This window comes from Musca vetustissima, unplaced genomic scaffold (genome assembly GCF_032173495.1).
Source record: "Musca vetustissima isolate MV318-11 ecotype Yass unplaced genomic scaffold, APGP_CSIRO_Mvet_v1 utg19638, whole genome shotgun sequence".
NCBI classification, from domain to species: domain Eukaryota; kingdom Metazoa; phylum Arthropoda; class Insecta; order Diptera; family Muscidae; genus Musca; species Musca vetustissima.
The window spans coordinates 74,360-102,169 of NW_026881834.1; the positions used below are offsets into that span (position 1 = coordinate 74,360).

Below are 27,810 nucleotides of genomic sequence, written 5' to 3' on the forward strand. Positions count from 1 at the left end.
ATTAGCCATACTTCGATGCATGGCGGGAAATGGTATGAGGAATATACAACCTATCATAGAATTGAAAACACTACAAATAAGTATTTTACAAATATATGTACACCTTCGTTTACGTTGTAGTGATGTAAACAAATTAAAAAATACATCAGCAGTTTCTTAGCCAGATTTGAAATTAATATTATATTATATAATAATATTATATATTTAAAAAAATAATAATAATAATAAACAAAAAATACATAATATTTACGCTAACAAATTAATTGACACAATACATGCATGAATGTTTGAAATTAATATTATATTATATAATAATATTATATATTTAAAAAAAAAACTCCATTTGAAGGCAGGGGGGCTGATAATGAAGAAAAGGTAATGATGGAAACAAATTCAGAATTCAAATATTCGACACAAAACCATTAGTCATATTATTCCCAGCATAGTCATTAAGTCGTAAAAGAACAAATATGAATGAATAGATGCAAAGGTGAAAGCACAGCTGAACCTAGCTGCCTTCCTTTCACATAGCCAGATGAGGAAAACCGCCCAGCGGTCGTTGTAAAAATAAGGAAAGCGTAACAAAACAGGGTTAAGTGTAAAACCATGCAAAACAAAAACCAAAGATGACTATGTCAAGAGAGAGGGAGTGGAGTGGAGTGCGTAGAAAATACTTGCCCGACAATGAAACATTAAAATCAAGGTACACATTTACGAGGCTATAATCGTGAATAAATTATTTATATTCCAATGTTTATTTGAAGATGAGGCTCTTCGCCCACCATCATCTTCTGAAAAACAAACATGACTCCTTCGTACTTTTGATATTTTTATTAACTTCTCATTTTGCAGATGAATATTCAAGTGTCTTGCTCGGTACTCATCACATTCCTTTCGATGGAAATCTGTTTAATTTATTTTTATTATTTATTTTGTGAAGCCTTCTTGGCACCCTAAGCGATTACTTTCTATTTTCCTCTTCCAAAATGCCAGGACAAGGAAGACGTTGATTTAATTTCATTATTTTTCGTTTGCAATTTCAGGTAAAACGTGGCTAAAGTGCCAACATTTAAATGCCCCTTCCAACGATGACAGGCAAGCATGCTTAGATTAGAAGAAGTTTGAAGAGCTCAGCACAACGGCACAATTTTCAGTGCATTGCATAACATTCTGAATGGGCATTTAGCGAGTCCTTACCGCCACAGTGCACACGATGTTAGAGCAAATCAAAAAGGTTAATTACGAAATTGCCACGACGATTACAGCAGTCAACAGCCGGAACATGGTCTTACAATATTAAACAACACACTTTCAAAATAGTTGCAAAGGTCGTTAAATAATGACGTTGCTGCGGGGATGATGTCGAATGAATTCAAACCCATTTCTACCACTCCAACCAGCGAAAGGTCACGCACGAACAATATGGCCTACAAACTTTGGTAGAGTTTACGCAAAAACTGACCTAAGCAAATAACATGGCGGAACTTTTTAAATACGAAACGAGTAAGGAAATTTATGTAATCTATAACAATAGCAATAGCCACCCGCAGCTGGATTCTGAATACAAATCGTTGCTTGACAATCTGGCCAGTTTCAATAGCAATAGCAGTTATTTTGACTTTGATTACGATTCTTACTACAGAGCGACTGAATCTGATGCGAGTATTGCGACGACCCTTGTCCCCAATGCCATCGAAGCACCGGGGGGACAGCGGACATCCATTCCGCCAGATGATATGCTCATCGACGGCCATTTCAATAATTATTGGGCATTATTGGCTCTGATATTGGTGATAGGCACAGCTGCTGGCAACATTCTCGTTTGCTTGGCAATAGCCTGGGAACGTCGTTTGCAAAATGTCACCAACTATTTTTTGATGTCGCTGGCCATAACGGATCTAATGGTGGCCGTACTGGTGATGCCCTTAGGAATATTGACTTTAGTAAAAGGTAAGCAACGTCCTGTTAGGAATGTACGGACCAATTCACTTAATATATAAATCAATTTTACTCCTCCTAAGACTGAAAAGTTAAGTTTGATCTGCAAAAATTCATTTTAAGCAAAACAAGAGAAAGAAGTCAAATGTTCATTTGCTTTCAAGTCAGTATTTCGTAAGATATGATATTAAATTATATATATATATACAGATATATATGTATATGCATACTTTCCGTTCAATTCAATAAATGTTTCCATCATAAAGCGGAATTCAGTTTAATTTGAAAAATGTACTATAAGAAGTAATGCCTAGATCTTTAGATAAATACATTTCTATTCGAGATCGAAGGAAACAAGCCATAAACATGAATGGCCAAATAATAAGTAGATTTTGGAAATCAATTAATATTAGTATATGGAATTGTTTTAGCATAGATTGTAGTTTGGGATGTTTATATTGTTATTTGAGAAGCGATATTTATTCAGTTAAATGACATGCACGTTAAATGAAGTTTCATCTATGTGAAATAAGGCCTCCCCTCTCCTTTTTGATTTATTCCGGCCTTGCAAATGAGCGATATGGGAATGTGTGTTTTGGGCCATAGTTCTGCTGACAAATCCATTTAAGAAGCTACATTTATTGGGTTACTTCTGTTGTTACTTCTGAGGATATTCCTATAATCAGTTTCTCGGTCAATATAAATATGTCTGTCCGGTCAATATAAATATGTCTATATTTTTGTAAACAAAATGGAGATCGCATATATCATGGCACAATGATAAAGGTAGAATTACTTGACGAAATTAATAAAAGTGGAATGTCTTGTAATGTCAAAGTTAAACATTACTACTTATTACTTCTATTAAAATATATCGCGAAAAATGAATATAATGTCAATTGAATTGAAATTTGACGAATTTTTATTTGAAATTTGACGAAAAATATTTTTATGCTTTGTTTTTTTATGTTTTTTGGAGTAGTTCTAATTCAATTAAATTTTTTAATGTACGTATGTATGTTTAATTTTTTTATATTTGTGATACAAATTATTTAGATAAAAACACAACTCATTTTTATATATATATATATATATATATATAATAATTTTCCATTCCATTCCTACTGGAGTAGTCATAATCCAATTAATCAAATTTTTTAATCATAATCTATAAAAATCAAAAACTTTTTTTTGTCATTTAATCGGTATAATATTCTTTAGTAGTTCAATATCCCTCCCTTTTACATTTAAGCCGCTTAATACGATAAAATTTATATTTAATTGTGAAATGTACCTTACAGCCTTAAGGTCGAAAGACTGGGCACTATGAAATATATAAATAAATAAAATAAATAAATAAAATAGATTACTGTAGATTTGCCATGTTGTGTCATAGAAATGTGAAGGTATCATAACCTGAATATGTTGCAAGTGGGAATTTCGGATTTCTGGTTACATCGATAACCAGATGTTTGTTATCGAAGTACAACTCTCCTCCAAAATATCAATTTGATTTTTGCTTGTAGATGCTCTTATACAAATTAATCACTAGTCGCCAAATATTTACGTGTATTTTATTCGGTAATGGTCAGATAATGGCGACTAACTCAATTTGTTAAATTGTCTCTCTCTAGTTCGGTACACATAATCAGAATGGGATTGTATTTGCAGTGCAAAGTGAAATGGGTAGCAAAAGGCTGCGCTGTGCCTTATTTAGCTGTGTCTGGTGTTTTTTTTTCCACCCACAGACGATTCCACTGAATTATGGTTAAGTGTTACACAAAAACGAGGCACTACCAGCACTGTCAATGTGAAGAAGCCAGTCCGTGCGAAGGACAATGCTCTGGAAATGTAGATGGGTGTGTTTCTTGTGTGAACCAACATCAGAAATACGAATATTTTTCATACGTCACTTTAATTTCGTAAAGAGTCCTTCAAAAGCCGTCAATTGTTAGCATTTTGCCTCTTTTGTGCGAATTGGATTGAAAACGGGCTACCTTTTTATGTTGCTTCCATTCACAGTTTCATAAATCATTCAGCCGCTTTTTGTGTGCGACTTTGTGCCACAATATATTCCCTTCGCATGCCCTCTCTACGTCTGGGCATTTTGTTCGTATTTGTTGTTTGTTTGTAAGGCAAGCTGACGACGAAACCCTTTTGTTGCAACACGAGATTTGGAGGCTGTTCCTCTTTCCTAGTTACCGATACAAGCATTGAGATCAACGAGGTTTGTTGGCTTCGGTGAAACATCTTAGGCATTCATCTTGGCTAAGTCATCAATTATCTGTGTTTTTGTAAGATTTTTTTTATAATCCCCCAAAAGCAAACCCAGCTCTCCTCAGCATTGTCTGCTTAATGTGTGACGTCTAAGGAGTTTTCATTTGACACCGCAGCCTGTATCTGTGATTCGAATACCCGCTTTTCATTAAGTGTGTCATTTGTATTGGTGACGCTAACCACCAACATAAAGAATATTGTGCCCGTTGTTGAAGTAAATAAAAACGTCAATTTTATTTTGACAGTTCTTCGTCTGGTAATTGATGACGATATCTAACAATGCAAACTTTCCATATAGACCCTTGAATTCTCCTTATTACTAAAATGGGTTTAATGATTGTTGCCGGATCAACCGGGAAATCTGGTGAAACTGGACTTCAAAAAAGTTATACGTCACTTTGAACAGTTATACGTTACTAAACTAAATCACAAAAACAACAGCTGCCCTACAATAGAGCTGATCCCATTTCCTACATCACGATAGTAGAAAAAGCCAAGTCGCCAAATTGACGAAGTTTATATTTATGGCTAGAAATACAATTTATTTGAAAAACCATTAATGTTGTACAAAAAAAGCCAATGAATACACACCACGAATAAATAAATTTCAGCTAACAAAACTTAAGTGCTTGCTGCCAAACAGACTCTAATTTTCGAGAAACAATTTGATTGTCTTCTTACTTTGGATATATTAAACATAAAACATTGTATTATTCCAACCATATGTATTATTCTGACAAATTATTATTCCAACAAATAAGAATTACTATTTTTATCCAGTTATTCTTTTAGTTTATTTTGTTTGATTCTGATTTAGTTTTTACTGATTAATTTCTACTGGAAACCGGTCACGAGAACGGCAATGGATTATTTAGTAGCCATACGAGATAAAATCAGGCCTTAAATAATGTAGGTGTCACCTAAAATTATCCAATGTGTACCCTAACCTTTAATTAAGAAATGCTTTACGGTTTCTATGTCTTCGATACATGTCAATAGAAGTAATTCTTTCCAACTATTTCTTTCTTGCTTTATATCCAAGTTTGAAATTAATCACGCGCCTGAAAATTAAAAATTTTCTCTCTTTCTCCTGGTAATAGTATGAACTTATAGCTAAATACTTTACATTGATGTTTTTAATTTTTACAAACATTTTTGTTGTTTTAAATATATTTTTATTTATATTTTGTGTCACATATCAAAAAAATGTTATTATATATTTTATTTTTATCCATGTTTTATACACTAATTTTGTTTATCCTAATTTTGTTTATCCTTGTTTTATACACTAATTAGAATCGAATATAAAATGAATGCATGTTAAATAAGGTAGATAACAAAATGTACTACCCTTGTACCCTTGCATCTAACATTGTGAATGATATTAATTTGCTCACGCTGCCAAAATTATTATTATTTTATTTATTTTTTTGATATTGTTAGGAATGTACTATAGGTAATTTGACCTCTTTCTGAGCGGCGGAGTGAACAGGTTTATTAACTTATTAAATGATTTATATATCAGTGAGAGAAAACACAAATTTCCACAGTGGATAGAACGAACCATTTTTTATATTACACGTTTGCATTTCTAAGCAATGCTGGAAATTTCACGGGCAAATCTGTAACATGACAAATATTTTTTGACAGAATCTCATTATCTTTTCTTCTCATAATCTTTGCATGGACAACCGACTTGGAAGTTACGAGTAACACTATGTGTTTTGTAGTCAAAATTCGAGTTTAGAATGTTCTTGGTTTTTTTCATGAAAATGTTCTATCTTTCTATGACATTTGATCTATTTTGATGACAAATGCATGTAGACAACAATGTGTATGTTTCTTTGATTTATTTCTTTTCTCAAACCAAATATATATGCAAATTTATTAAGATCTTTCTATCTGTTGCAAAGACAAAGACAAAACACAAGACTCGACAAAATACATTTTGACAAAATAGTTTATGAAATCATATCTAGCGAACATTTGTGAATTGTTTTTTGCCTAATCAACTGCCCAAATTATGGGGCGAATTTCGTTGTTATTTATCAATGCTGTTAACTGTTGACAAGTCCGTTATAGTCAGCTAATTGGGTAGAAACAAAGTATTTAGCCAAAAGCCTAGTTAAATGTGTTAGCATGTTACACGTTAACTTGTATAAAGATTTGGAAAAGTGAAAATATTTTATAAACCCAGTTGTGTTCAGGTATATTTATTTTTTCAATGATATTTATTATTAGAAATAACATGTTTGATCCATCTGAGAATTAGATAACACTGCTATTCCGTAGAATGTGTATCTTTGGTCTCCCTATTGCTTTTTTAGAATTATCTGGACTAGTGGATTTCAAAATAACTAAGGCTTGAAGTCCTTTAGAAAGCCCTCTTATTATATGTGTTCAAAACCTCTTGGCATATACATATATGTATTGTGTTGCAACATTAAAACATACCTTCGATTCATTATATGGAGATGGAGATTTTCTCTTTAATTGTTCTTAGATATGTGAAGTTACGCCTAGAAGTACAAAGAAAGACAACATTTGTAATGTTTTCTACTTGTTCTTATCATAAAAACTAATTTGGCGCAGAAATAAAAGCTGCAAAACCAAAAATGTCGCTTGAGTGACCCAGCAAAATCCTTCTCAAAAAGGCCATATTCTGAAAGTTTGAACAAGGCTTGGCATTTTTGTACGGCACTGTTTTTTACAGTATGTCCAATAATATCTTAAGTATATATATATATTATATACATACAAACAAACAAAATAAGAGATGGATCATAGAATCGTTGAACATTTGACGTTTTTATTTACAATTCATTTTGAATCGATTGCATTTCTTTGTATTGAATGCTGATACCTTTTATGATTTTCTTAATTCTGGTTAATTGCTTAAAATGACTTTTTTTTTCAAAAATTCGTATAAATTCATAAATAAAAAATATTCAAATGATTTTGGTTTTTATAGACGTTTTCATAGAATCTCCTAATCATTAAGATCTTGTCATATGTAAAAACTCTTAAACTATCATACTTTCTTTTGTTCGTTTTTGTTTCTTCCAAAATTTGTCTTTGAGAGTATGTGCAGATAGATTACTCGAAAAACAATCGGAAATAAATAATATCGAAAATGCAGAGATAACCCTTTCAGTGTTAAAAAAAAAAATTGTCGGAATAAAAATCTAAAATTTTGTATTTAAATTCATATAAAGGCATAGAATTTAGGAAAAAAAGTATTTGTCATTTTAAACCTCGGACAGTTTTGCCTGTTTTTCAGCAAAAACAAAAAAAAAAAACAATATTAACGGTACATAGGATAACCGAAAAATCGCAAAGAAAGAGAGTACTTTTAAATGTCGAATATATTCGACAAAAACACTGAAAGGGTTAAAGTTCAGCTGACATAAAATTTTTGACATAATAATAGTTTTTGTAATTTTGATTGGAGATAGATTGAAGAGTCTACTAGACACTACTTACTCTCACACGTACACAAGGGTTCATAAGGCCCGCCCATGCCTAAGGTGTATGCGTCAATCGATACCAAGAGTGTAATACCTCAAAGCGACTCAGTGTGGGTCAGTGTTATTGCAACTTGCAATTTGCCATCGATTACTCGAAGGCGTCTGTATTGTTCTCGGTTGTTTGATGCACACCCACACATACTTTGTTGAGGGTTGTAAGTGCTATTCCCCTCATACGATTTTCCTGGCATTGCTAATAACGGTAGTTACTTTGGAGCACAGACAGTGTTCTTGAAAACGTGGCGAATGACATTCAGCCAAGTTGAAATACAAGGACATTGCAATTATTTGTATATCGATTGAACGAAAGCAAAACCCTGTGTCAATGCATAATTCGACTGTCTGTGCGAACGAGGACAGTTCGGGTTAATCCCTCCTGAACTTGATAATAGGTTGTACTAACGCGTAAGTGGCGCAGTTAGATTGAGCGATAGGACATGATTTTATGTCGAACATTTTCCCCGCAGTAGGATAATGAATGACGACGAACTATTGGGTGCACACATCGGAACATAAAGTGAAATACTTTTTTATATTTATTTATCGGGTATGTTCTGGAATACACGGCGTGTTCTTTACAGTTCACACATACACTTCACCTATAGTAGTAAGCTCTTTAATCTGTACTTGCTTTTCAAGAATGGCCTATAAAATTATTTGAGGACTTACATAATGGGTCATTTATTCTCTGATTCCTTTGACTGTATTATTAAACTAGCATTTTTTAATTCGTTTAAAAGTTGATTTAATCGAAATAGGGGACACATGTTGTATCATGCTCACCTGTTTTGTAGTACATTATATGTGTTGATGCGCTGGTGGTTGAAGCTGAACATTTAGTACCAGGGGAATAATGAGAATTTGTTCAAAGAACGAACATGATTTTTTAATTGTTGTTGGTTAAGTCCCAACATTCGACAGTACCCACAGAAGCTGCAGTTGCTCAACAACATATTCACATAAAAACAGACAGACAGACAGGTTTCTGCCCTGGAAGTCCTAACAGTGTTTCAGATGTCATTGTCATTACAGTGCTTAGGAATGCTTGCTGTGGAAAGCCGTTGGATTAAGCTACGCAATGGAACCTTGAATGGAATTTCAGTTATGTCTAGCATTCATTTAGTTCAGTAGGTTGGGTCTGGAAACAAGAATGGCATTCTTAATAAAAAGAAAAGTAGCTATAAGTGCGGGCAAAGTGCCTCTACCGTAATGTTTTCAAGAAGCACAGTGGATGGTATTGAACGAATTACAAATAAACAGTTCATATTTAAACTTTTTCCTATACATTAATAACATTAATTTCGAAGGACATTGCATGCATAATTGTATATATTGGTGCTGCATTGGAACTTTCCTATTTTTTGTTTTAATGTTTGGCAACTTGCTCTACGCTGTACTGTAGTGGCAATAACGGCATACGCTTACTTTCAAGCAACACTCCGTGTACAATTTTCACTGTTTAGATGAGAAAAGAATTTGCCCTTGAAAATGCTAAAGTGACAGGATATTAAGGGGACCCCCCCCATTCTCGGTGTCAAAATTTTTGTTGATATAATTCGAATCTACACTGATTAAGGAATGTCTCTACAAAATTTCAAGTGAAAATCTCAAGAAGTCTTGAAGATATATCCGATTTATTGTATCAACATTAAGTGACGGCTAAAGGGCTTCTCAAACTTTAAACGCGTTTTACTCTAAACATTTTTTTGTGAATGGCGGGCACGATAACTCAAAAACCAATAATCCAATCGGTTCCAAATTTTGCAGCGTTTCTCTGAGAGTGTATAGCTCTCGTATGAACTAGGATAAAGCCAATCGGTGAAGATCTTCCTTATTTTTTAACATGGTTTTTGGTAAAAAATCGGCGATTTTCCAAAAAAAATTTTTCAAAGGTCCACCATTTTGTTAATTTTAGAGCGAAGTCAATAATCCTAGTTCATACGAGAGCCAGACATGCCCTCTTTCTAACACAGTTGGAATTTTCGGATTCCGATGTTCCAGTGAGGAGTTATCATGCCCGCCATCGAAAATGTGGACTTTTCTTTGCACCCAAAAAACAACAACAAAACAACAACAACAAATTTTTGTAAATTATTTTTCTTCCTTTTTAAATCTTCAAATATATATGTGCCAAGTTACAAACCTTAACAAGCATTGGTATTCATTTACCAGCCCATTTAAAATCTTAAAAATAAAAAATCGAGAATGGGGGGGGTTATTAAATGATAACGACGAAGATGGAATAACACCGAATAACTTCTTCGCCTTTGCCTTTGTCTGTTGACAGCAATTCCTGTATCCGCAAAACCGAAACAATGTTGGTAATAAAGTTTCACCTTCAAAGTATTAAAATGCTAAGCGGGGGATGAAAAGGAAAAGTCACGCTGCCTTAGTCACACTCATACAACATATACAGACACACTCATAGAACGTATGCCCGAAATCAAACGTTATTGCTGAACATTTTCTTTGGCTTGATTCGATACATATTTCAACATTGTAACAGGGATAGTCGTACGTATGTGCATGGTTCACCATGAAAGTATCTGCACCTGCTAATAAGGTCAATCAGTATACATACGAACATAGTCGAATGCCGAAATGTAGACCACTAAACACAAATACATACAAGAGAGTTCTCATCATCAATTTCTTCACTCTACGGCACATTTCCCACCCGGGGTGTTTTGTAATACGTCAGTCAAGTACTAAGGGAGAAGCACGCACGACGTCAACGTCTGACAAAGGAACAAACATTTATTGTATTCCGTATGCCGTATTCACATTTCCATAATTACGTCGGTTCCATCCGCATCTCCCAATCCCTTCACGCGTCTGTTCAACGACCCTGAGACCTAAAATAGACAAGTAAATGCCGTGACTGGATTTTTGGAACACATCTCGTTCCACGAATTCGACAAGTACTAATTCAAGAGTGTTGTCGCTATGAACAATTGTGAATAGAAATTGCACATTTGATTTGTTCAAAGGCAGAACTCTGAAGAGGCAATTGCATGAAATTCAAATTCGGGTTTCTACGAAAGCGTTCTCAAGCCCTTATTGGCAATAGGTACATGCTGCATATTAGTTGGTAATTACACCCGTCTATATTTAGGTCCAAGACGGGTATTAGTTCGATACAACCACTCAATATGATAATTATGACATGGCAAGAAAGAAAGTTATTGAAGCAAAACAAAAATCCTAAAAGTTCAAAATTTATATCAAATGATGTGAAAAAATATAAAAAATAAAGGGCAATATTGAAGATATTTTCGGCGCAACAACAACATTTTGATAGAAAATGTAGATGCAGAGTTGGTCAGGGAGACCTGCTATTTAGATCATGCTTTTTAAATGTCAATAGCTTCTCTTTCACAACGTTTCATAATTGATCAATTGTATTGATCAATGTTTATTTAAGGGATATATTAAAATCAGTACTGCCACACTACAGGATCCAAATATGGGACAATATCACGATTTTTTCTGCAGAAAATTAAATGCCAGACTAATACACTACGATTGTTGGTTTTGCCTCCTGCAACACCTCTTAACTGTTTAGACCCAGCATAATATCTACAACATAAGGATAAATAGGGTCAGCGAATCAAATGGAAATAAAAGGTCTATCGTTACAGGTCGACTAAATCGAATCGTATTATTGAATATTCCAGACATTTTCAAACAATGGCCGATCATAAAGCCAAAATACTGATTCGTAATATTCGAACAGAAATTCGACCACGCTTTGTAAAAATACATAATTATTGCAGAAGTATAATTTTGGTGATGCAATGGGTCTAGGTTTGACTTATGAAAAGCCTACTTTACTTGCACGAACATTATAACGAATTGAGCTAAAATAGGTTAAATTGGTGACACGCGTCGTTTCTTAATACATTTTTTTACTTTTTTAGATTGCAACACTTCAGGCGGTTTAAAATAAAAGTTTTACCTATGACCTCCCACATCACCAAGGACACTCACTGTAAATTATAATTTCATCCCACAAATTTGTTGTGTCTCAGCGTATTTTGGTAATACATGGACGTAATTCACGGGCCACCACAAGCGTTACTGTGCGCTCCGTCTGTATGAATATTTTATTTATATTTAGACATGATTTGGTTAAACGACAATTTTATTAACTCAAATTTAGTACCTGGCGTGCACGCAACATCCTTTCAAAGCCTTAACATTAATACACTTGATTAATTACCACCTGTATATATGTTTTTTTCAGTAACAATGTATGTCTTATGATGACGTTATGCTCGCAAATGAAATTCAAATTTTTGTCGTTTTACTTCCTGCTTCTGCCATTACGTATCCGATTACATGTCGCCATGTTAGTCTATTTAGAATTAAACGTCGGATTTGACAACTTCTCTGATAGTTACAAACATATTTGCCAAAGACAATATTTATTAGTATGACTTATCAATGAAGTCACATGTTCTGATTTTCGAGTTGTGCTCAAAATCCAGACTAAATTCGAAACGGAGTATCCGATTTTGTAAAAACCCTGCACATCGTAATGTCTTTGTTTCTTTGTTATCCTGTCAACATAGTTTACAAATGGTTTAACAACTTAGTCTGACAGATTACGAATGACAGTCCCATACTTTTGAAACTACGAAATCGATAACCCTATACAAAATATAAAATTGAATATTTTCAAGATTGACAGTGCGTATTTTAAATGTTTTGAGTTTCTATGCGTGCGTAACTAGGCAGAGTAGATTAGTAGGTAACTACTGACGGTTTCAAAGAACCAGGGAAATCGTTAATTTGGAACTAGTTACTCGAACCTCTGATAAATGCGTCTATTTTTTATTTGTGTGTGTATGTGAACAACTTGACACACACCCACAGCCCATATGACCCATACATTCCGCCCTATAGTGTGGTAATGATAACACTAAACAATATCAGCATAGTTAGACCCCTGTAAATATTAACGTGTTACTCCCACATCCGAGTAAGTAGAACAATAGAACAACAAATTTGTATCAATCTAAAAGTCAACTCCACTCCTCTTGGATACGTTGTCCACTTATTCAATTTATGTCCTTCTGGGGTAAATATATACGCCATAAAATTCAAATTTTGGCACTTTTCAAACAAAAGTCAGGGTCCATTTGATCCGCTAAATATTTATCGATCCTTATCAAAACAGACATGCTTATTCTTTGGCCTTATCCCCTTCTACATGTTTAGATTAACTCAGCTAGTCGAGATATTACTAAAAGCTGGGCCAAGGACCACACGAAGCTATAATACCCTCACAACATAGTCGGGTATGGTATAAAAATGAAATAAAAAGCTATGTAAAATAAGTATTCTACAAAAAATATTACATTTAATTCTTTAAAATTCATTGCTTTTGTTGGCGACTGTCATGATGATACAATTGTCATATCGGTGACATCTGTGAACATGAGCTACTCTTTACAGTCACAATTTAAAAATGATGCCGGACGACATTCACGAAAAAGCAACTTTCTTTCAGAAGGCAGTGACGACAAGTGTTTGAATTCATAGCCGTTCAAACAGGCTTCTTAATGTTCATTGCTGTCACATCAAAGAATTCCTTTAGATATTGATTGGATGTGACTGATTCCAAGTTCTCTATGTGAGCTACAAATGTATCTCATGTGCAGTCTATTGAAGTTCGTATTGTACTTCGATTGCATAGTTTACCGAGTTGAGTATAGAGCGAGTCAAAATCAGTATGAAAGAATTTGTGTAAAGTTTGTTCCAAACATATAAATATTATATATGTGAACAGCGGTGGTCACACAATTAAAATCCCCTGCAGTCAAAATGGCAACAAAACGGTGCATATTTTGCCCAAACCGGACATTCCGAAGCATGTTAAATTAATTCTTATAGTTCATATAAAAATAATGGATTTAGTTTTCCCCAACCTAATATATATTTTGATATACTTTAGTCACTACATAGATTACTGGTTTATCATTTATCAGATTTTCATAACATACATCAGGAATATTAAAATACTGTTTTCTAGAATGTAAGATATAATATCTTCCATGTGATAATTTCGGGCCGTTATTTTAGGGTTGTTCAAGGATATAACAGGGTCGGATTGTGATATAAAATGCGGAAACAAATGCTAATTTGACTTAGCTCTACCAGAATACCGGGTTGTTCCTAATACAGTCGAGAATGCTAATAATACCGGTTATAACTAATTTTGTTTATAGCGAACACATTTCCTGGTCCCGAAGTTTTAAGACTTAATGTTCATACAAATTTTTAGTCTTATATCGAACTTTTTTATAACGAACTATTTACTCGGCCCAAACATTCAGTTTTCATATATTTTAATTTGGTTATGACGAACTTGCTACAAATTTACTGAACGATGACAATATTTTTCTGCTTATCCTATGTTAGGACTGCCCGTGGATATAAGGAACAAATATGCTGGGTCCCTACTAGTTCGCTATAACCGTACTTTACTGTAATTTACTGTTAGCATCTTGTGAAAGTTCTCCAAAGATAAAGTACGGTACTGTACATATCCAATGTGATGAATGAACAATTTTTGAACGACCTTTCCACAAAAGTAATACGTGTTCGTACTCTATGTCACATTACAATTTTCCTAAAGAAGTCCCAAATAATTCGTTAAATAAGTATAATCTTCAAACTTACCATATGTAATTCTATGTAGCCATGTAAAGCAATATTTAAAAACAAATTCTACTTATTTTTGCTTTTGATAACATTTTTCCAAGTAGAAAATGTACATATCTATTCTAATTGGAATATTTTCTATAAATTCCCATCAATAAATATTGACTCGGTCGCGACACTGTGCGTAGTCGGGCAGCTACCGCTTGCACCCCATAGTTTGCACTTTAGTAAAAACTAGCCATTGGAAAACGTAGTTTATGAATAGAAGTATCCTAAATCTATATTCTGCATAACATTACATATGTGTGTCCGTAGCGTATGACATTCATTGAGGATATTACGCACGTTTTGTGTTTGAAAGATAAACGATTATCGTGTAATGTAAATTTTGTGAATGTTGTTATGGTTTCAATAAAACTGTACATTGACACACGGCGTAACGACATTTCTACGAAAGGCATATACCGATGGTGGAAATACCATGGAATATTTTAGTAGTAGTAGTAATATTATTATATTATAATCAATTCACTATCTACACCACAACTCTATGTGTAAACGGTATTTCCAGCTTATCTCAATATACGATATTTATCCAAACAAACACTAGTCCGGAATTTCGCTCAGGACTTTAAAATATTTGTATAACCCCTGAAGGACGATTATATTTGTGTGTGCGTCGTGAGTGGTGGTCGTGTATGAGGGACGACGAAGCACACAAATGCATTTAAGCATTTGTGTTGATGACTGGGAATGTTGGAAGGGGTTTAGAATTAGTCCGAAAAAGGATTAATGACACGCAGAGAAATTGGGAGCTATTTCTCCAATAAATACAAATATATTGTTCAATAAAATTACATAATTGTTTTATGTTTTCGTTTGATGATATAAATGAAAATATGATCATCCCATTATACTTCAAAACGATCAAATACTATTAAACACTTATTTTAGTACAGCCTTCGGTCATTAAATGGTGTCGGTGTACAAGGCAAGTTTAGTATTGTCTTCAAGATCAAACGCATCAGTGTGTCGACAACACCGAACATTTATATTGCGGAACTGACCAAAACATTTACAGGCGCACAGTAAAGTATCGTTTGATTTAGTTTGAAATACGGCAATGATTATCCATAACAGGTATAAACCGGCCATCCACCGGCCAGAGTTCCGAATATGAATCAACATATACGAACGCTGTAAACAATCTTCCATAAATATGCTTGACGTACGGGTGTGTGTGTTTACCATGGCAAAACAAACATAAATGCCATGTCATTAGAACATGGGGGAGCAGCACGTGTGATGCTTCACACACTACTGGCAAATAGATATACGTATCCATTCATTCACGATACGAAAGAGAAACCGCAACACCTCTAAACTGTCGGCCAATATGATGGGAATGACATGGTAATCCTTTAGAAGAACGGGGCTCGACGAGCTTCAAATGCTATCTGTTCGGGGTAATTCTTGTGTTCGGCGTTATATAAAACGTGTTGTTATACTGCCACAGATGCAGAGAAAAAAAAAGAACTTGTACACATACATTTATACGTGTGTATGGGTAAGCACATAGAATCATCCCATTGAAGAATGCTGAGTGAAAGGGTTTTTGTATTCTATCGTTCGTATTCTCTTGGTATTCGTCGCACATTGAGGCCTGTTATAAAACGTGGACTTTCAATACACACATGTTCTCAATGTGTGGTGTATGATAACTTTGTGTATGAAGTACCACGTCAATGTGTGCCATCATTGAGCATCATAAAAGTATGTGTCAATAAATTCCTCCATGGAATACAGTATCCACTTAAAAGTACTCAGTGGACTCTTTCAGCAGACAGGATTACCAAAGATGAGTGTGTAATTGTGTACTTATTGTTTGAATAGAAGGTCCCTTTAGTGGAAGGGCAGCCGAAACATGGTAAACTGAAACATGTAAAGTGTCTACAGTTTACTGAAATTACAAAGCAATCCTGGGATAGATAGAAATCGCGGAATAAAGCACAGGTAATGAAGACAGACAAACGGTCACAATCCGAAAAAAACCACAATATGAATAAAACCTCAAATATTGAATACTTGTATTCCAGAGATGGTCCGTCGGAAACAGTGACGTAAATGACATATATTTCCGACGACTAATACATAAGAAACGTCGAAAACCCATGCAAAACCATTAGGTTTTCGACAAAAGAGTTATTTCCATTTGTAAACATAGACATCACATAAGAGTAAGCTTTAATGAATCCCATTACAAATTTCAAAGTTTTCTTCTCAAAAAAAGTTTAGTATTGTTTGTATGGACTAGTAATTGTCAGAACTATGTAAAAATATTATATATTCTGCAAACATTGTCAACGTTTGCAGAAAAAAATTTTTAATAAAGTTCCATGCATGAATGCCATGTACAGACGAGCGTTGTTCCCTCTCTCATTCGTTGTTCGACCCTTAATTATGAAGTAATTACTTAGTTCCCCATACAAAATTTGCTGAGCGAACACCGACTTTTGTAGATTGTTCAATTCGAATCACTCTCTGAATAACCAAAAAATTTGTCCCATCCCTAACAATCGAGAGTACTTATCGAAAACAAATTAATGTTGACAGTTTGAAAATATTTATGAAATTTTCAAACTTTTTCAGTAAAATTGAAAATGATGAATGAAAAGTAACAAATTGTCTAGTTTTTATAGTTGCAGTAGGATGTAAATTTTGTAATCTACATAATGCAATATGCATTTCTTTCCCTTTTGTTCTAATTAGCGTACAAAACGAAAAACAAATGTGGGGAAACCCAAACAAAATTTCTCAAATTTTTTTATATGTGACATTTGAATTGAGAAAATATAAAAATGTATTCAAAACAGCAATATTTTCAGAAAAAAATGGAAAACATGAATTAAAAGTAAATAGATGTGGGTTCATACTACAGTCAGGAGAAAGAGAATTCACGCAAATATGTTAGGATTTTGTTGTAAAACTAGAAACAAAAAGTTTTGAAAAATAAACTCCGATGACATGAGTTAAGAATAGTAATGTGAGAGCGAACTACGTTGTTCGAATGCCCGTCAGAACATGGCATTAATGCCATGTACAGACGAGCGTTGTTCGCTCTCTCATTCGTTGTTCGACCCTAAATTATGAAGTAATTACTTAGTTCCCCATACAAAATTGTCTGAGCGAACACCGACTTTTGTACGTTGTTCAATTCGAATCACTCTCTGAATCACCAAGAATTTTGTCCCATCTCTAACAATTGAGAGAATTTATCGAAAATAAATTAATTTTGACATCATGAAAAATTTTTTAAAATTTTCAAACTTTTTCAGTAAAATTGAAAATGATGAATGAAAAGTAACCACAATTCTAGTTTTTATATATGCAGAAGGATGTAAATTTTGTTGTCTACATAATGCAATGTGCATTTCTTTCCCCTTGGTTCTAATTAGCGTACAAAACGAGAAACAAAAGTGGGGAAACCCAAACAAAAATTCTCCCATTTTTTAAATGTGACATTTGAGTTGAGAAAATATAAAAATATATTGAAAACAACAACATTTTCAGAAAAAATGGAAAACATGAATTAAAAGTTAAGAGATAGGGGTTGATATTATAGTCAGGAGAAAGAGAATTATTTTTTCTATTTAGATCCATATGTGATTCACGCAAATATGTTACAATTTTGGTGTGAAACAAGAAAGAAAAAGTTTGAAATAAAAAAACTCTGATGACATGAATTAAGAATAGTGTTGTATGAACGGGTTAATTCATATACGTAATTCTGAGAGCGAACTACGTTGTTCGAATGCCCGTCAGAACATGGCATAAGAGGATAGTTTTACATGTGTGTCAATTGAAAATTGATTAAATCATTTTTTAATTAATCGAAACACGTTTATAGAAACAAAACAATGAGTGGAATTCTATTTCCAAAAAAGCAAACAATCTAAATTATGCACTGTCAATGTTCAATATGTTCAAAGCAAACCGTTTAATTGAAAAATACATTTTTGGAAATAATACTTTATTAAATTTTTCACACATTTGCGCCGCTTAATCGAAACCCCGAAACAAAAATAATATTATTTGCAATATATAATATATTTTGCAATTAACTTCATTTGGTCAATTTTATTTAAGCTGATTTGACTGTATGTACATTTTGAGGTAACGTCCGCATGAATTTACGTACGAGACTAAAAATGAACTGTTTTCAGGATTGCCATCGTTATGTATTGAGTATATCCAATTAATAAGGTATACCAGGAGGCGAATTTGCCTTAGTCTTTCCTTCCTTGCTGTAAACTTTTTTATTCGCGATGACAAAGTAACAAGAAACACCATTTGTTCCACACGACCAATATTCAGCACACTTTTGCAGAACATCATTCATTGGCCACATGTTGCGAATGATTCAAATCACAATTGTTAAATAAAGAAACAAGAAAAAAGGTATCCATATAAATACAGAAGATAAGTCATAAAACTTGAGTGAAGTTGGCGACAGTTTGCAATGCCATTGAAAGGTGGATGCAAAATATGATTTGCGTAGCCCTGATGCAATATTAAGTACTTATTTATCCCATTAAAACATATAAACAATACGTCCAGATGTATTTTCTGTCCGTTCCAATGTAGTGTTTTTTTTTTTTGTACCCATTTCCAAAAAAGTTTCTAAAACTATGCGCCCATCTGTGGTAAGATATTTGGTACCTTCTGGAACAAACCTCTAATAACACTGTGCTACAAAATAACAAAAATTTTTTTTTCAGGGGTTCTAATGTACCAATTCTGTTTAGTTGAAGTCCCTGGACCACGAAAATACCTTTGGTTTTCCTTGGTCACTTCGAAAATTAATGTTATAACGGTAAATATGAAGAAAAACGTGGTTTCATGGATTTTCTTTCGAAGAGTAGAATTTTTCCTTTCAACCAAGATATATATTTGGTACATCGGTTAAGGATTGGCTGAGTTACAGTGGTTGAAATGTAAAAAATACGCATAAAAAGACAAAATTTATTTTTCTTCGGCCTGTACGATGAAATTATGATATAAAGCCGTATAAGTTTTATTATATTACGGGAAAGAAAATTAAATAAGCATTAAGAAAATGATAAAAATCAAAAAAATCGGTTAAAAAATGGAGGATTTATACACATTTTTGTAGTGATTCTATGCATATTCTCTAAAGGAAATATGGATTTATCCCGTTTCCATTTTACTGTTACAAACATAATATGGAAATGAGGAAACGAGATAGACACATATTTCCTTTAGAGAATATGCATAGAATCACTACAAAACCGATTTTTTTATTTTTATCATTTTCGAATGCTTATTTAATTTTCTTTCCCGTAATATAATAAAACTTATACGGCTTCATATCATAATTTCATCGTAGAGGAAACTCAGGATTGGCTGAGCCGATTTACCAAATATATATATATATTGTTTGAAAGGAAAAATTCTACTCTTCGAAAGAAAAAAATAATATAAATCCGTTAGAAATAAAAGAAGTTATTCGAGTTTCAAATTGAAAATCCATGAAACCACGTTTTTCTCTATATTTACCGTTATAAAATTAATTTTCGAACTGACCCAGGAAAATCAAAGGTATTTTCGTGGTCCAGGGACTCCACCAGAATTGGTGCATTAGAACCCCTGAAAATGTTCGTGTCGCACAGTGTAATCAACTGTATATATCCGGATCGTCTTGTGTGCTAGTGCTTCCACCACACTCCTTAACACGTGCGTCTGTGTGTCGATTCATTTTTGCCACTCGAAATTAATCCTCCAAATCCCTGTTTGTATTTTTTAGGAGTGAGTGCTCCGCTGGTATGTGTGTGTATGTTCATCATAGATGTGTTCAGTTCAGTTTCATTTCCGTAGCTTTCAGTTTTGTTTTGTTCAGAACACCACCGTCAACATAAATTGTATTTTCAATTGTATTTTATGAAGGGAAATAACTTTTCACGCTATTTCGTTGTTATTGTCATAAAGGAAATCAATCATGTCGGTAATGAAATTCTAAATCCATTTGAAGAAAAAAACATTCAAACATTTCGATTGTCATCGACGGACAACCCTGCCGACAGTGACTGGCGTCTAAGATTACTCTAATGTTGTCATCAAACATGGACCAATAAAATAACGCATGTACAAATGCAACATTTGCCAAATTACATTCACGCCATCGAACATCCACTACACAGAACTGTGCCCCGTCAACACTCAACTATGCTTAACAAAAATTTATTCTTGACCCTTGGTCAAATGTCAATACACATGTACCGGAGATGGACTTTTATTAACTGGTTTTCTATTTTTTTCTTGCTTGTGTTCATTTCACAGGATACTTTCCGCTGGGCTCGGAACATTGCCTGACTTGGATTTGTTTGGATGTGCTATTTTGTACGGCCAGTATAATGCATTTGTGTACAATTTCTGTGGATCGATATCTGTCCCTACGTTATCCGATGCGCTTCGGCCGAAACAAGACACGTAGACGGGTCACTTTGAAGATAGTGTTTGTGTGGCTCCTATCAATTGCCATGAGTCTGCCACTGAGTTTGATGTATTCGAAGGTGAGTCCTTTGTGGAGGCGGTGCTGTCCTCAACTGTGAGGCTATAGCGGTTAATCAAGCATATCAGCACTATTATTTACATTGGTAGCACTGCTCAAAAAAAAAAAACCTCATAATAAGTATACAATTTTTGAAAACGCTCCACCTCGTGACATATGGGATTAAGAACAAACGTCCTCCAATATTTTTCTAAAAACGTTAACGATTGATTTGTGTTTATTTTTTCGTGACCCATCTAATGTGCTACAACCACTGTGCTTGATAAGGAAATATCAATATACAATGTTTGGCGTTTGTATAGATGTAAAAGCCACTTTTTAATCTGAGTCCTTTCTTTGGTGTCTAGAATCACGCTTCAGTTCTGGTTAATGGTACATGCCAGATACCGGATCCTGTGTACAAATTAGTTGGATCGATTGTCTGCTTCTACATACCGCTGGGCGTCATGCTGTTGACGTATTGCCTCACGGTGAGGTTGCTGGCACAGCAACGTCAGAATCTCGGTGGTCACAACCAAACAGCCGCACCCGGCTGGGCAAGTGGATGGCTAGGTCAAACACCAGCTCTAGGTAAGTTAAATCGCATACACTCAATGCCACTCATCCAATCCATTCACGTTTGTGGGACGAATAAATGTCAACTTCAGATGGGATGTGTCCTTTGTAAGAAGACAATATTGTGTGCACTAAATTCACGCTAATCGGCACACATCTCACAATGTTTGCACAGTGATGACCTGACTTGGTACGTATATGTATACATGTGTGTATGTGCCTACTATTGAAAAATGTAACTACAAACTGTTAAAAATGTATAGGAGGTAACCGGTTACATCCGTTGTATATTTTAAAGGAACGATTGTTGGAAACACAAATTCCTTGTTTATACAAAACATGGATACGAGTAAATATAAACTTGTGGAAAAGCATTTGTGGGAAACATGCAACAAATGCTGCCTTCAATGGCAATATTTTACGTACGCAACCGCTACATATGGAGTAGAACACGGTTTTAACGCACCCAAAGGAACCTGACAATTTAGTTCGTTATAGACGTAGCAGGCAATTTTGTCAAATCCATATACATATGAATGTAGTGGGAGTAAATATTTGTTTAAGTGCATAGCGTTTTAAACCTTTAAATGATACCATGTTCACATGGTTGTAGAGCACTTGTTGTATTTGGTGCAAAGAAGAAAATCTGAACAAATTCACGACGCGTTAGCATTTGTATACGTTATATTACGTTTTTCCTAGTTCGTTATAAGCGTTGAATTACAAGTCGAAATTCAATCTGTGGGTCATAAAAACTGGTTCGCTTTAAAATAGTTAGTTATAAGCGTAGTGATTTGTATGAAACATAGGTGCAAAGCTATTGGGACCGGAGACAGTGACAACAACTTTTAAGACTTGAGAAAACTCGTTTTGAAAAAGTCCCAAAACAGGGTCAATATCTCGCTCAAAAAATACATTAATAATATCATAGGAACGGGTTATCTGTTTAGATCCCAGTGTTACCCAATCTAATATTGCTACGAATTATGTGGGAATTATTTGTACCTCGCCCACAAAACTTGACATTTGTTAATCTGTTATAATGTGAGAAGCTATACAAAATACGATGCGAGTAATTTGCCAAAAAATGTCGTCAAATATTTTACTGTACAAGTGCTGAATTCAAAAGGGAATAACTGAATACCTATTGTCATTAACATAAAAGTTTAATCGAAATCTTAGTAAAAAAAGTATCCTTAAGCGATATGATGAAAATAATTTTCACATTTTATTTTTTGATTTGACTTATGATTTTTGACTTTTGCGCCGCTAAATCGATGGTTTCGGTTACTGTTGGCCGTAAAAAACAATTGTGTTGGAGAAACAGGAAATGGAAGTAGGCAAAATATGTACTTGAATATATCTTCAAATCCGCCTTTCCATTCCAGCAAAAAATGCGTTCAATAAACTACTCATTCCTTATAAAACAAATCACTAGCTTTATTTAGGTTTGCTTCAATGCGTTCTTTAAGTAGCCGAAAGTAAGTAGGTAATAAACTATGCTTATTTATTTTGGAACAGAACGTCGTTGTACCTGGCGTCGCCTATTGAAAACAGGACATAATACAAATGCAACGACAACTTCTTTGCATGGACACTCTGCAAATTCCACCGATACCGAATTGTCAACACTGGATAATCACGAGCTGTGGCTGCCAGAATCAAGGTAAGTTTCAAACCAGCATACCACATTCTTGTATAGATCCCACATTGTTCACATACCTTGAACTCAGAGGAGCTGGCGTTCATTGTGTGTGCAAGTATATGTGTGTTTCAATGCCTTCCACTTTTCTGTTTTACACAGTATACCCGAGCCGACACCAACAACTATGACGGCATTACATCAATTTGGAGCCGAGATGTTGAAACTATCCCGCGGCTTGGAGTCGGTTGTGTCATCATCGACAGGATCGCCCACTAAATCTGAATTGTCGTCCGCAAATATATTGCCCTTTATGCACAGTCCTCTGCAGAAACAAAATTCGTTGCAGTCCGCCACCAGTCAACAGAACTCTCTATACCCGTCGCACTCACAAACTCAGCATCAAGATGTGCGGTTGCCCCCCACCTCAAGTCTGCAAGCCACAAAACCCTTCTACCATCCGAGTCACCCATACATCCTTCAGTCACATCTCCCACAGTCGACGGATCTTAGTGCCTATAATAAAATTAACACATTTTCTCTGCTGAACACTCCTGCCTTTGATTTTATGAAGGACACAAAAGCTCGGAAGCGGTAAGTGTAGAAACTCCCGTTCAGTTTTCTTACAGTCTATTCCATGGTATAGTAAGGGAGGTAGTGTCGTGCACCCAGAAGTTGTATGGACCCACGTCTAATGATAAGGGAAATGAGCATTGATAAGTTTCAACATAAAAAATATGCTTCGTTAGTACTCGTCAACCTCTTAGTCGGTGGTCGGCGTGAAGGTCCCTTCCCGACATTTATTCAAAGACATAGAAACCGCAGACTCGACAAAATGAATTTTGACGAAATAGTTTATGAAAACATATCAGAGATCTGCACTCAAAATATATGCTTTCATTTTATAAGCTTGCGATATTGCGCTTAAACGTTTCACATTATTAGCTCTGTTGTGATGAATTAAAACATAAAGATACGACAACCCTAGTGTGTATACCCTGCAATACCCATCTAACTCATCCTCGTGTAGAAATGTAAATGAACATGAACGTGTCTAAAGTAGCAATGTTTGTAAATTTCCATTGCATCTGCAAATAGAATAAATTCATAATGGCGTTTTTTAAATGTTTGTTATTATATACTGGGCTGTGCCGTTCCATGCGTATTTCCGTATAACATGCAGGAGACATGAATGTGAATAATTTTCCACAGCTGTGGAACTGTGGAAAAACAAAGATTACATTCATATGCGTCACAAAACTTCGAGAACAGTGGGGGTAGTCACATGCCACCGAGAAACACTCTTGTCCTTAAGGTCTTAGTGTCCGATATTAAAATCCGTTTAGGCAAAGACAAAACACAAACAATTCGTTCATATTCTTGCGAACGTATACAAGGAATATTGTTATTTCATCTTCTACTAAAAATATTTGCACATATATTTTTAGAATAGCTACCAAGTGAGGTCAAGGTGGAATGGAAGGACACAGCTTTAAATAATGAAACTTTTTGAAAGAAATTAAGTATTCCTAATTTTATGTATTACTAGCCCCTCACTTTATTGAGAATAAAATTATCGACGATTTCGAAGGAGTGTCTTCCCAATCGCTCCTTAATGGAAATTTTGTGTCATAAATACCCGGTCATATATGACGCACATACGAACAGATTTCAGAATTTTGAAGCTTTCGTGAATCCAATGTGTACTTGGGGGTACATGTGTGGACAAAATCAGTGACTGAGCTTAACGTCCTTGAAGAAACCTACGATTGTCACTTACACCTTGCCTTCTACAGAAACAAAAATGGTACAATGATACAATTAATTTCTTCTTACAAACAAAGTATTTTAAAACGAAAGACAATGACTTCTGACTTACGAATCAAGACTAGAATTTAGCTCAATTATAATCCATTTTTAGCTGTAATGTAAAAGTCGATAAACATATTTTTGTTTTTTTTTTCATTTTCTGCAATAATATACAACTTCTTCACAATTGTAATAGCATTTCCGAATGTTATATATTTTAAAAAATTCACATTTCTTACGTGGAATCAAGGTGTATTAAATAAGGTGTATGCATCAGATACAACAACAAATATTTTACAAAAACAACATTGTTGTTATAGAAATTAAATTGTCATGCTGACAATAAATTTTTGACAAAAATAAACAAAAACAATTATTAATTTTTTTTGTCAAGAACTATTCTTCGTGGTCAGTGTTTGAGACCTGGTCGCGATTTATTTTAAGTTTCCCACATGCAGCCCATGGCTCCTTGTGATGTTGTGATGAATTACAATCTATTTTTCTATGGAGTAGTGTCTTTCAATTTTCTTGCCTTCTTAAAGAATATTGAAAGACATAAATCCCCGGCCAAAGGCTAAATCATGGAAATTGTGTTGATCGTATAAAATCTTTCCAAAGGCGTATTTAACCTTCGCCGAGAATTGTCACAAGATCCAAGGGGCCGATTCCAACATAGGCTAACATAATATCCTCGATTTTATGAGTATCAGGAATTTATGGACAGATTTCCACACATAACATAAAAATATGTGGACCATTCGGTGAGCGGGGTTATAACTGATTTCGTGAGGCGGGCGGAAAGGAACGTCCGCCTCATGAATGCAGTTTTCTCAATTTTTATATTAAAAAATTAAAGACCATTTTTGAAATCGAAATGTAATATTGAAAATGTTTTTCACAATTTGCTTTACAAACAATAAAGAAAAAAGTTTAAAACCATATGACTGTCACTTACACCTGAATATTGAACAAATCCAGTTTTGTTTATATAGTTGTGTGACATATGGGATTGTTGTTGCGGTTATTCGAGAATTAATTGATTTCTTCTAACTGTTCTAGGTCGCCGTCAGATGCCCGAGAGAGACGCAGTAGATTGTGTGTATATGCCAAGAAACGTAGAGCCTCTATGGCGGCCTGTATGCAGCCACCAAATACACCGACAACCCCATCAGAATGGCAAAGAAATCGTTTTTATAGCTTACCTCAGAACATTCTCTTTCGACGACAATCAACAATGTCCCTGTGTCGTAACTCTTCCGAGGAAAACATTGCCTGCAAAGGTTCAGGGAATTCTCCTAACAAAGCCTGCCACTCTGACACGGAAATGGATGACGGAGATGAACACCAAAATTGCTCAGAAAGTGGGACCGATGGCGAGTACCTCCAATTTCCACCCATATGCACGTGTCCCTATTTCGGAAATAGACCGCTGCCTAATTGCATAAAACCGGCAGATGTGAAAATTATTTCAACGACTTTCAAATTAACCACTAGCACACCATGTGATGTTGCCCCAACAATTGTGGGAGAGAACAAACTAAATATGATCAAGGCCCACACGTCATCCAGCCTGAGTCCACACACTGTGTCCATTTTGAACAGCAACCATTCGTCAAGTACCCTGACATTTGAGTCTAGCAGCGATGGCTGTTATCTCGCAGCGCCGCAGACACCAAAGAGGAAACTCAGCATTTCAAAAACTGCCTCCATTGTGACTTGGGATTCCGGCAGACACAGGCGACGCGGATCAAGTTTCGGTGGGGCGCGCACCTCTCTACTGCTTACGCCTACCAAGACTGGCGGTTTAACTACGTCAACTTCGGCGACGCCTCTAAGAAGATCGGCCACACTAAGGAGCCACAATAATATGAACTATGCCGGAGGCGATGTCACAAGCGCGACTGGCATGAAAATAAAATCAAAATCACCACATTCATCGCCGTGTTTGTTACAACGCAATCAAACTGTCCGTTCCCACCATTCGCGCAACTCCAGTGTAATCTCAAGAAACTCTTCGCGCCACGGACGTATAATTAGGCTGGAACAAAAGGCAACCAAAGTGCTGGGTGTCGTGTTCTTCACGTTCGTCATTCTTTGGTCGCCATTCTTTGTGCTCAACCTGCTGCCCACAGTGTGCGGTGATTGTGAGGAGCGAATAGACCACTGGGTGTTCGATGTCGTAACCTGGTTAGGTTATGCCAGTTCCATGGTCAACCCAATTTTCTACACAATCTTCAATAAAGTATTCAGACAGGCTTTTAAGAAAGTTCTTTTGTGTAGATACTCGGGCACTTCGTCCAGTTGGCGACCTCACAGGTAGCACACCCCACGTACGTTGCCCATACATATGCCATTGGGAAATAAGGGTATGGTAATGACACTAGGTCCAATTGAACGCAGTTGCCGCAAGACAAAGACACACAAGCGTTCAACAAGATCATTTAAATGGCACACATTTTCCAAAAGTTTTAACAGTCGTGGCAGATGAAAGGGATGGTAAGTACACCAACTATCGGAAGCGGTAAACGGAACGGTTGCCGCGCGTACGATACGCTCTTAGTGACACGTTTGTATGCAAAACTAAATCACAAGTTGATCAGATTTCCTTAATATCACATCCGACCAAATGCCAGCTCAACAGCAAAAGGTTTCATGGTACCTTGTATTATGGTAACTGCAAAACCCAACTGATTTACGATTTGAGAACTATTTTTTTTTTTTTTTTGAGTACGACTTGAATTCGAAATTGTGCAGCTGACGCGATTTCCACACACTGAAACGTCCAAACTCAAAAAATCCCAAGC

General features: G+C 35.1%; 1 protein-coding gene across 1 annotated transcript; it reads left to right on the top strand.

Moving 5' to 3' along the window:
* Window positions 1-1,721: 1,721 nt before the first annotated feature.
* On the top strand, window positions 1,722-27,343 carry LOC133327879 (uncharacterized). Its single transcript, XM_061536413.1, has 6 exons — window positions 1,722-1,950; window positions 20,769-21,001; window positions 21,348-21,570; window positions 23,077-23,221; window positions 23,360-23,791; window positions 26,066-27,343. Exons 1-6 carry the CDS (start codon window positions 1,737-1,739, stop codon window positions 27,324-27,326), a joined length of 2,508 nt encoding a protein of 835 aa, XP_061392397.1. The 5' UTR covers window positions 1,722-1,736; the 3' UTR covers window positions 27,327-27,343.
* Window positions 27,344-27,810: the final 467 nt, after the last annotated feature.